At 46.8% G+C, this 12,183-nt stretch overlaps 1 protein-coding gene across 1 annotated transcript in view; it reads right to left on the bottom strand.

Moving 5' to 3' along the window:
- PAH (phenylalanine hydroxylase) overlaps positions 1–12,183 on the bottom strand; it is a 39,807-nt gene that overhangs the window by 15,171 nt on the left and 12,453 nt on the right. Inside the window, exons 3-4 of the mRNA XM_059816526.1 lie at positions 8,717–8,900; positions 38–126 (exon numbers count right to left, since the gene is read on the bottom strand). Of these exons, the coding sequence (XP_059672509.1) occupies positions 38–126; positions 8,717–8,900 (273 nt within the window). The remainder of the gene's footprint in view (positions 1–37; positions 127–8,716; positions 8,901–12,183) is intronic.

Raw genomic sequence — 12,183 nt, 5'->3', positions numbered from 1 at the left:
AGAAACATGTTAAAAAAAATGAAGATCTGTTTCTTACAGGATGGTCGGCATCCAATTCCGCTCCATAGCTTAGGATCTGATTGGCAAACCTGTCCAGCTCCTGGATACTTCTTGGGAACCATGGCACTGTAAAACAGAAAAAAAATAGAGACTGGTATGCTTCTTTGTTACTTGGTTTGGGGCCTTCTTCCAGTCTTCCCATTTTTTCATCATAAATATAAAGAAACATACGCAAGGGGCTAAATTCTTTGGGCAGCAATGGCCTTTCCCTGTAGTAGGAGGCAAGAGCAAACCCTGCAAGTTGTCTTGAATTTGTGGCTGTTTCGCACTGATGGAAGAATACAGAGCATCAGGAATGTCTAGCCCCTGGCACAGAGCTGGCTTGTAATGTTTATGATTTTCTGTTTATTATTCTGGTTTCTTGGCTTACCAAAATGTAGGAATTTTTCCAGAATATCTTTCCTTTCACAGTAGCTAGAATCAGCCATTTCAAAAGAACAGCAAGAAAACCCCACAGCAAGAAGTATGTAGGATTATTTGACTCTCTGAAAATCTCTTTCTAAGACTTACTTGGTGGTGTCACCTAAGATAGGATGCTGAAATAAAATGATAAATGGCACCCTAATACCTCAGATTAGCATTTTATTACTGCAGTCATTATATAATAGTGCATTCATTTAATTAGCATTCTGGGCCTGGTTCTCTATTGCCTTGTAACTCACATAATATACACACTTCCTATGGTGCAGCCAGAATATGAAATGTGACCACACCGATTACACAGCATGTAATGCCCATGTGGCCCTCCCTTTACAGAAGTACATAAGGTGGAGGGCAAAGAAGAATCACAGGGCTTTCCAGACGCGATCTGTTCAGATAGGGGAAAGCGGAAGGCAAGTGTCTTCACGGCGATTGCACTGCAATGAGAGGCTCTTTGCAACTCATGAGCTGCATGGAGCAGTCATCCCAGGTCCCACCCCCTTCCTGGAGCTGTGGGCACAGGTATATTCACCCAGTGGTCCACACTGGCACATGTCCCCTCACCAGTGAGAGGCCTGGTGCACACGTGCAGTGGCTGTACCAGGCTGCAGCCTCCTCTTCCACCTCCTCCAGGAGGATCTGGCTGCATACCAAACCAGGGACCCCCTTGTCAGCCACCATTGGGCCTGGCCACCCCAGCCCTCTGCAACGCTGAGACAGGGAAGCTTGATGCAGGGAGCACAGGGACCATGGGCCCTTTCCCCTCCCTTGTTCCATCACCGATTCGGGACGCATATCTGTAGGTACCACCACTAGGTACCACAGGCAGCTGGGCACATCCTGGGATCTGCCAGTGCTGCTGGGTTCAGCTTACTTGGCTTTCTTTTCTGCTGCCTCTTTTTTACATTTTTTGGCCCTTTAACCCTAGCTGCCTGCCTCTTTTCTTTTTCCCTTCCCCTCCCTTCTGCCTGAGTCAGAGGTTACAGCCATACCTCAAGCTAATAGCCTCTGAGAACTTCTCCACTAATTGCTGTTTGAGCCCATGTACACTTCTGTCTCCAAGACACTTTGCTGCACTGAGCTCTATCATTTCTTTACATATGATATGAAAAATAACTCCCTTTTGTTTTAAACTTTATTATTTCATATAATGTTAATTAGTTCATGCATACAAACATCATTTGTCGTTATTCACCTTCTCCAGACCACCTAGGATTTTATAGCTCCCTGTCAGATCCTTCATCTACCATCCATCATCCTGGCTGAGACCTTGCTTGTGTGTTTCAGACACTGAAACCGTGGGCTATCTTTCAGCACTCTCATCTCTTCTCTCTGCACCACTTCCAATTCTACCATACTTTTTCTGAGGAAAGGGCACAAGACCTCCGCCTAAGGATGTACCCCATGCTCAGGCCCTGCAGTCATTTCCTATATGCTCCCCACACTGAGTACAAGTCAGCTCCATGGACTCCGAGGCTTGTATCACCCAAAGGTCTGCTGGTCCAAGCACAGAGGCTCTGAGCAGTCTCTCTATCAATAAAATGTTGCAGTTCATTTAGTGGCTTTCTTGCATGAATGGGTGTCACTTGCTCAGTCAGTGCTTGCAAAACAGCTCATTCCCCTGTGTGGCTTTCTGCTTGGCTGGGAGCACTGCCACTCAGCCATACCTCCCCATTTGACTTTGGGTTTTGTGCCAAGTGAACCTGATCCGCAGCTGGCAGCTGTTGCATGAGCTCCCTGCAGTGCCTTGCTGATGGGGCTCATCCCGGACCTGGATGGACCACCTACGGGATAAGAGGATCACTGTTTCCAGGACTATTCAGCCTTGCTTTCCGCTGAGCCTAACAACACGGAGGGCACTTGTGGAGCTGGGTTTCTGTGAGGCACCTGCACAAAGGGGCTGGTGCAACAACAGCAGATGTAAAGGGCACACTTTGGGTGACCGCCGCTCAGCCTCACTCAGAGTGCTCGCTCCCCCTAACCTGCGCTCACATCCAATGCTCCGTCCGGGAGCCCTCATATTTTTGGCAGGCAGGCCGGGGAAAGCAGGTAGCCGGTGGCTGCCAGCCGGGGGAGGTCGCGGGCTGCCTGGTCTCCCCAGGCTGCAGAGACCCGGCCCGGGGCACAGCAGTGCTGCCGGCTGCGCCTCCCTTTCTCCCGCCCAGCAGATATGGGGTTTGGTCCCCCCACTTTCCGAGCTGCCCACCCTTCTGCTTTGCCCTAAAAAACAGAACTGAACAAGTCACTAGATGGCAGCAGCAGTCCCAGGAAGATCTTCCCAAAATGACTATTTGCTGGGTGTACGCTAGCTCTCTAGTTTCTCCAGAAATACTCTCTCACCTTGCTGTTAGCAACCTTCCTGCACTTCCAGCTCCTTTAGTTAAACCGGTCACAGGGGATGAGTAGAAAAAGGGGTGTTTGAGTCCTAGGGAGGAGTCACTACTCACACCATATGAAGGGTGAGCACACCCAGCCATCCTGCCCCTATTTTCTATATGGGCAGCAAGGCACTGGGTTTATCTCCTAGCTCCACCACTGTGAGCTTTGGGGTGGGGGGGAGGAAATCGCTTCACTGTTTTGTGCTTCAGACTCCCCACTATCAGGTTGGGGTGACAGATGTTTTGGGATCAGGCACTGGAAAAAAAACTGTCTGGCAGCCCCACAGCAAAGGGTTTGTCAGTGTTAGAGCGAATAACTGCTGTTCTCAGGGACGTACCATGACCTGAAGGGTCCAGGTTGTGCAGACAGACTGGTGGGGGGTAAAGTCTGCAGTGGATTTCAGCAATGATGTCTGTAGGGTTTTGCTGCCCTGAATCAGAAAGGTCTAGGTGGGCAGGGTTTGAATCATTGCAACTTCAAGAAGGGATAAAACAGATATATAATAGTGACTTACTTTTATTAAATACATTTTATTCTCAAGATCCCCAAAGTCCTCAGTGCAGAGCTCATGATAAACTCTGGGACAGACTGAATCCCAGGCTGATGCGGTGTCAATCCCACACATGGAGATGGGTGGCTTGTTTTTCCCCTACACAGGAGCAGCACCTTATCTTTTAGGCACGCAGCCCCTATAGGTACCTGATCTATTTTCAGCAGATCTCTGCCCTCCACCCAGGTCCTCTCAGACACCAGCAGCAGCTAAGAGACAGCGGCTCTGAGCTTGCAGAGATGGATGAAGGGGGCAGGCTGTGAAAGGGAAATCCTGAGGACACTTACTGCTATTTGCACCAGCATAGCCGATATTGAGTCCTGCAAAGTCCTGAGCCTTCTCAGCTCCCGTGGAAACAAGAATCAAAGGTGCTGAGCACAGCCCCAGGGCAGGCACTGCCCCAAGTCCACACGGCCCTCGCATCAGGGGCCAGGGTGCAAAAGAGCTACTGCATCTTCTGCCTAGCTGTGGTGTGCCAGGAGGCTGTCTTGAGTCATCCCAGCAACTATTTAAAAGATCAAATCAAATTACCCCCTGGCTGAATCTATCCCATATTTTGTTTGTGACATCCTACTCCAGCCCCGTTCGTTCACCAGACTCACTGTCTGTCTGCACAGCCATTAATGAATTGCCAGGGAAAGCTGTTCCAACACTGGGCCTCTGTGAATGTCTGAGGAGCAAACGTGGGCTGATCAGTAATAAATATTGATTTGTCTGTAAGTGAAACAGCAGCATTTATGGGATCATGCTGGACACCCAAGTGGTGACCAAATTACCATGAGGTCAAATGCTTAGCAGAATGCTAATAAGCCATTTATATGAGGGGCAGCAAAGCAGGGGCAGCAAGGACCTCTGCAGAACTCTTCCATTCGGACCATTGTAAGGAGGGTCAAAGACAGGTCTATGCAATTTATAGCAGTTCAAGGCCCAGGTTTAGCCCTTTTTTAAAAAGTCCCAAATGCTTTGGCCAGCCTCAGGGTTTAGCAAACAAGGCCCCCACAGAACCTCAGCCTCCATCCTGTCTCAGAAATGCAATAAATTTTCTGCATTTCCCTAATGCTGCAACAGAATAATATTTAATACTTTTTATTCACAGGCTCTGAGTGGCCTGAAGATACCCAGCATGTTTCCAAAAAAAGACATGAAGAGATGCACTGTGTTTTCGCAACAAATCTTTCCATGTCTACAAAGGGCTTTTGGCACAGTGACTGCTAACCCATCTCATCTGAAGCTCTAAAACCACCTTTGGATTTAGAGCATTTTGCTGGCCTGCTCTCAGCTAAAATTGCACTGTTGATCCAAACCTGATATTTGTAACTATTTTGGTGTGTAAATGGGAAACTAAAATTACATTTTGCATTTAGGAAAGACCCTAAAAAAAGTTAAAGCGCTCAGACAAAAAAAAAGCACTGTTCATTTATACCTTGCCCAATAAAGCACATGCACATGTGTTTAATGCTGAACTATACAGAAGGGGTAAGGCAAGAAATTTTCTGACTGTCCACGGAGCACTATCCCAAAAATGGCACTGTGTGCTTCCGACAGGAAACTGAGTAAAATAGGGATTTTTTGCTCAAATCATGAGTATAAGCAAAGTGAAGCCTTAACAAAGAAGGGCTGAGACCATCTTCAGGCAGTGATGGAAGAATCAGTCCCATGGAAGCTCAGACTGCCTTCAGGAGAAAACCTTCCCAGGCTTTACCTGCCAGCTGAGAAGAGTGTAACAATGTCCCCATAAACCACATTCCTCAGATTTTGCTCCCTGCAGTCATATTGCTCTCGTTCTGTGTTTTAGGAATAAAATATCACACAATCACATCTGTGGATTACGACCAGATTTGCCACAGCTCTGCCCTTGTAGCTGCCTCAGCCCAGAATTTGCCACCCACAGTTCATATCCTAAGCAGGGCTTGTTTGACCTTTCAAAATACGTCTCTTTGAGGTTTTCAGTTTGACTGGACCCTTACTACTCATGAAAGAAGTTGAAATTGAAAAAAAAAAAAAAAAGAAAAAGGGAAAGGGCAAAAAGAAACATCAATCTTCCTCTCTTTCCTTGGCAATAAATTGCTCCCACTTTATACTATTTCTGAATTACTGAAACTAACAAACAAACACAAGTTATCCTCTCAGACAGAAGGGGATCAAGTCCCTTTCTGCAGCATTGACAGGATAATCTAGCTCAAAAAATCCTTTGATCAACACAGTAACATGCAGTGAAACCCTAATCCTACAGCTGACCATGGGAGTTTTGACTTCTGTGAGGTCCGAATTTCACTCACAAGACTTTCTTGACTGATATTTAGAGCTGTATCTCTATCCGACTCTGGTCTATGCTTATACTCAACTTTATTGCTTAATAAAGTTTATTATTAACTTCTTAATAATAATTAGAAAAACAAAAGTAATGGCAAGCCCTGCTAGGCCCTGTAGCTTTCTTCTGGAAATTAAAAAAAAAAACCCAAAAGAGAACGTCTTTGATTTGACATGATCATAAATCACCTAATCAACCTTTTGTCCCTCCGTCTCATGAATGGAGAGAACTAACTCCAAAGAGTATGTGCCTTCTTCTTTTTCATCTTCAAATGTAATGTCATGGGTAGGACACAAAGGAAACGGTAAAAGGATTACCAGCACTGATCTCAAGAAGGTATTAATGTCCTTTCATGTTGTTCCTAGGAAAGAAGAGAAAGATCCAGACCCAAAGTATTTAAAGTCTGAAATCCTATTAAAATCACATCTGTTGTCTTAAGAGGAATTTAAGTATGTCTCAGACTGGATGCTGGGCAGCCACCACTGTACCCAGCAGCCTCAACTCCAGGAAAAATCTCTGAGAATTAGAAGCATGGACAACTCACAAAATCTTTCCCCTCCAAAGGCAGAATTACAACTGACCTCCCTGGGGTTTCTTCCAGGAAAAGAGAGTTATTCCTGCTTCCACCAAAGTGGATGGCAGAGCCTCCCCAGTTTCAATAGCAGGAGTGAGGGGCATCCACAAGCCCAAAAAGTGGAGAGGAGGGTGGATGGTGTTGGACTCACATGTACCTGTGTGAGGGACAGCGGGAAGCAGGGGCAATGGTCACCCCAGGGGACTTTTCCTCCTCTCCTCTCATCGCAGCCCAGAGGTGCAAGGGTTCTGCAAGGATGCGGCTGCAGCAGCCAGCAGCCAGAGTTCGAGAAACCAAAATCAGAAAGTAAATCCAGGTGTTCAAAGGAGCATGCCAGCCCAGGAGCGCAGGAGGGCAGTCTCTCCTCCTGCCCCATGAGGATGCCACAGCTTTGTGCCAGGCTCTTGGCACATCTGCTACACTGCAAGGTTTGTGCCAGGTTGATTTGTGAGGTCCTAGATATTTCTGGCAAGGGGGAAGGCACTGCAACAGCACTTCACTGTCACTTTTTTTTGTTATGCTGCCCTTTACCAGTAGTTCCTACCTGAATAAGGAGAATCTGGAAGGCAGCTGGACTTCGGGAAAAGGATCCATTGAATAAACAGTTTATAAAGAGTCAGCAAATGAGCAACAACTGGTTTAATAAATAGTTAATTAATTGTTCACCAGAGCAATAGAATCCTTATGTCCTATAGTTACACCTAGTTTTTACCTTATCTACTGGAGACCCTCCAGAAAAGAGCAACAAGACTGGCCACAAGCCCAGAAACCAGGTGCCCTAAGAAGAGAAGGCTGAGGTTGCGCTGGATACATCACCAGACGCCAAAAAGGCTGATCTAAAGAGGAAGAGTATCTTCTGTTCCCAGTGTCAAAGGCAGGCAGGAGGAGAAGTCATCAGCTCTCAGTGCAGCAAGTGAGATTGGATCAGAGCAGAGCAGCCCCGCACTGCAGAGACGTGGAGCCCAGGAAGGCTCCACTGCTCAGGATAGATGGTGGTTTAGCTAGTTCTGCCTTTTGCCAGGTGACAGACCACATAACCCCTTGCAGGACTTTTGTCTCCGTCTTCTGATTCAAAATTTTACATCTATTTTTAAGATACCTTATCATAATTGTAACGTACTCACCTGTCAGTGCTGGGTCTGTATGGACTGACTCTGAATGGACTCGCTGTGCAAGACAGCAAGGTCTGACTGGGTTCACAGGGTCTGTGTATCATTTAAAAGATAAAAAACAGCTTCTTTTCACCTGAGTGCTCTCTGGGAGAAGTGTTCAAGATAGGGAAATCCCCCAGCTGGGATGCACAATGCACAAGCATTGTAGATGTCTCCAGGACACCCTCTTGGTGACCCGCCTTGGGACTCCAGGGAACCATCCTTCCTTATGAAGGCAAAAGGCAGTCATCAATAGGTGACATTTTTCCACAAAATGGCACTGAAAAGGCTTGAGTCTGCTGGGTACTGAACAGGCATAGATTTATTATGGGGATGGGGTGGGAGGGAAAAGGAGGCAGATCAAAGGCCTGGATTGCTTAGGAGAATTGATCTACCATCTACAAACCATGCACCTGCAGATTTTGCTGGAACTGTTTGCCCTTTTAAATTGTGATTGAATTTATGTGGGTTTTTTACTCCAGGAAGAAAGTAACTAGACAGATGTAGTGCATCCCACATGGAAATCCTTGTTGTCTCTCTTTTTCTGTTTTAAGTTCTCATGTGGGCAGAGAACACAGGAAAAGGCTAAAAGCGTACAGGCCCTGCAGTGCTTTTCAGTGCTCAGTGGTCCAAAAGCTGTGGGATGGCAGTCAGAAATTCAGGGGATATGTCATTGGGCTTTATAAGCTAATGTATCTGCGTTAAACGTAGCCGTTTGGATCCCACCTGCACCCCTGTTATTTCTTCATGTTACAGGTGTGTGTCAAGAACAAAAGTTGCCACCCTGCATGACTTACCAAAAGCTGTGTATATAAATCCTGCCTGTTTTAAAACAGGGCAGGGACTGGGAGCAGAAAATAGATGTACCTACAACTTCCTGCACCATTGCTTAGGGATTTCCCTTAGCTTGTAACTCCAATCATCCTTTGATCCCTGCTAACTTCTGCAGGTAGTGTAACAAGCTACTGCAACAAGACTGTCTTTAAGAGACTGTGCGTTCTGCCAACCAACCAGACAGATGACAACATAACACCACAACACCAGTTCCCAAGAGACCTAGTCAGAAGCACAGCAAAAGATGGAGCATGGCAGTTTAAGCTGAGAGAAAAACTTCGTGTGAAAAACCTTACAACATAGGCAAAATAGTCAGAGGGAGGGAAATGCAGCCATACAGATCCAAGAGGAACTCCTTTGCTACAGAAAAGAGAAGTCATTTAAGTATGTGACGTAAATATTCCTTGTCAATATTATCCTTGTCAGTGTATCCTTACCAGTGTCCTTCTTCTTTGTTCGTGAAAGCTCATGGACCGTTGCTCCAATATCATTTCTCAAGGACTTGATGATCTTGTCTAGTGCTGGGACATTCTTGCCTTCCAAGTTAATGAAGAATTCGTACTCATCTTTGTTGAGACGGGAAGGTCGAGACTCAATGTGGGTCAGGTTTATACCTTTTTCCTATGAGAAAGAGAGATTTGGAAAGAAATATGACATAAAGAGTAGCTAAAATTTATGTGTTAGTCAACAACCCATACTATACAATCCAAATAACTCAAAAGTAGAGACTTGCCTCTGGTGGCCACTGGGCTGAGGACTTTCACAACAGGGAGAGAGACCAAAAGGAAGAATGAGAAGGATGTGGGATTCACCAACATAAAGACTACGCACTACATAAACCTTTGAAAAAGATGGAAGCGGGATACAAGTTTTAAACAGGCTTTGTATTGTAAATGGTGACTCCAGTACTGCAAGTACATAATGGGAGCTTGTCTGGGTGGACAAGAACATTTCCCCAGGATCAGCATGCAAAGTAGGCATTCCACCTGTAGAGAACCCGCTCATGAGAAAGCAAATACTGTATTTATGAGCATCTTGAAAAGAGGTTGGAAAAGCAAACAGCTGGGCACCCTGTCAGATAAGCTTCTGCCAAGCCACTGCAGTCACCTGCAAAGCCACCTGCACAGTTTCCAGGGCTGTGAGCAGGTGTTGGGCAGAGATCCAATGGGAAACATGGATCTGCACCAAAAACATAGCCCAGGTTTGTGCAAATAAAAACACGGGTATTTTAAACCACAGAATCACAAAATCACAGAATCGCATAGGCGCTGAGGTTGGATGGGGCCTCTGGAGACCATCTAGTCCAACAGTCTGCTCAGGCAGGGTCCGCCAGAGCAGGTTGCTCAGGACTGTGTCCAGTTGGGTTTTGAGTATCTCCACAGATGGAGACTCCACAACCTCTCTGGGCAACCTGCTCCAGAGTCTGATTACTTTCACAGCAAAGAAATCTTTTCTTTAGCACAGAAATTCCAATTCCATCTCACCAAGTATCTTCACTGACCAGCAGCAGTGCCTCCTGGCTCTGAAGAATGGGATCATTGGCAACTATAGTCCTGATGACTATGGCCAGTGAGTACCTGAGTTCAGACATGCCACCATGTCAATGTGTAAAGCAACAAGTAGCTAAAAATCCTATTTTTCCAGTTACTTAAACACAAGTCCAGGAAAATTTACCTCAGTTTACCTGAACTCAAATGTTTTCCTGGGCGCTATAATTTTAATATGAAAATATTACTTTCTTTTTTTTGAGAAATAACTTTTAAACATATTTCAGTTGGTGCTGACTTTACCACCTGACGTTCCTGTCCGTCTCACACTGGAGCCGCAGTCACGGCACGCCGAGGACAGGTCTGGGCTTCTGTCCCCTGGGAAAAATAGACAAACCCTTGGGGGAAATTTGGGCCTGAGGATCAACTGCAGAAGTGTCAGAGGAGCTGACACAGGGTGTTCAGCAGCCCTGGAGAAGCCGCCGGTTTGTGGCTTTCAGGCTTAAGAAGACCCCAAACTACATGGGGTGAAATGATGGCCCCGCTGGTGTCAGTATCAAACCCCCTGCTGCAGTGGGGTCAGGATTTCATCCATGAAGAAACAGTGCGAGGATCTACTTGTGACCTACAGGGAAGAAAGAGGGAAGCTTTTTTTCTGTACCTCCCGCTAGTTTCAGCTTCTCAAGCCCTTTAAGGTTTTCTTTGCTCCTCTCAGTGCTTGCACAGCGCAGGGGGGCATCTGGCCATCAGTGGCAAAGGCTTCATTCACTCCACCACAAAAGGCAGTTTATTACTTGGTAGGAAACGGCATGCATGTCATTCCTCTGTTTCCTGAGTGTCACACGCTACAGATGAACTTAAATTGTTTGGCTAGATACCAATACAATAAGTTGAAAAGGTCGAAAGCGCATTCGCCAACTGCTGCTCTTGAGAGATGCTGTCCTCACAGGGCTGTCTGGGGGACAGAATGGCTGCCACTGTCCTGGGCCCTGAGGACAATTTGTTTTAGGCCTCCAAAGCCCCGTTTCACAAACAGACCGCACATTGTACCCTCCACTTGGTGAGGCGCTGGGAGGTGGGGCAGCCCAGAGCTGGAAGTCTGGATGACTCAGGGCTCAAACCCTTTGGCAGCGAGCAGGCGCAGGGGCCCCTTTGCTGCAGCCACGCTGTGGAGAGCAGTGCGGCAATGTGGGGCTGGCACCCGGAGCCCAGGGCCCTTCGGCTGCTCCGTGTAGATGGAGAGAGGGTGTAAAACCTCCCCTGTCAAAGGCTCGGCTCAGGCACGCTGAGGTGCTGCCTTACTTTCACCTTGCACTGATGCATTGGGCTGTTGTACTCTGTCTCTGTGCAGATTCATGGGGGAATGGGGTCCTGGGCCCTGACTGGGCTTTCTACATCTTGCAGAGGCTGTGATAACATGGACGTCTGTTTGGTGGCCGTTATCCCCCACTTCCCTCCCCCACCCACAAGTGTTCATCCCTACCTCAGCATCCTTCCCCTGGAGACAGCAAAGCTGTCTGAGAGATCATACAGGTACCCCAACTATACCCTTTTGTTTGGCCAGGTGACTTTTCCACTGTACCAGCTCTTGAACCTGGCTCAGCGAGCAGCTGCACAAACAGCAGTGCCCACAAAATTGAGGGAATGATGCAGAGGCTGAGGAAGAAAAGACAAGCTGTGGGGTGGGCACAAGGCATGCTTAAGGCAGCAGGAGCATCAATGCCTCCCAAAGTATTGCCACAACCTAAGAGAGTGGGAAAAATGAAAAAAAAAGAAGACAGGGAGGAAGGAGCTCATGGAGAGAGTCACCTCCGTTCTTACACCTGGGATAAGCAAAACAGCTTCCTGTAGAGTGTGAAGCTGGTTTGCTGTTTATTTGAGGGCTGCCTGTAGCTGAGCAATGTGCAGAGCCAACCCGTTACCTCTTTGTGCAGAGGCTTCAACCTCACGGCAGAGGAGCTGAAGGGAGAGCCCTTCTGGTCACTGTTTTGAAAGCAAGAATTCAGCAGCATGTGTCCAGCTCCCTGAACTGGCACTCCTGTAGAAACATGCTCTCATATGCTGTGCCTTGCTACTAAGCCCCCAATTTCAAAATATTTACAATGGCTCTCTTACTAGACTGCTTTACAAATCTCAATTTCATTCTAGTCCAACTACTCCATCTAGTGTTTGATTTCCATAGTTTCACATTGTTCAAAACTTTTTTGTATCCTCAGTATTGTCAAATCTTGAAATTGCACCAGGTTTCTCACAGTAGTTGATGCTTTATTTAGAGCTCCAACTTCTGGAGACAAACGGTTACCTGAGGAAGGAGAGTGGGGGCATTTTTTGATGTAGTTGTTTAGTTTAGGCAGTTTTCAATCTCTGGTATTTAGTAGAACTTGAAATCTTGACAATGTATGCCCTCAAAAGACAGC

The sequence above is a fragment of the Gavia stellata genome, chromosome 4, assembly GCF_030936135.1.
Source record: "Gavia stellata isolate bGavSte3 chromosome 4, bGavSte3.hap2, whole genome shotgun sequence".
Classification (NCBI taxonomy): Eukaryota; Metazoa; Chordata; class Aves; order Gaviiformes; family Gaviidae; genus Gavia; species Gavia stellata.
This window is presented reverse-complemented; position numbering and strand designations above follow the sequence as displayed.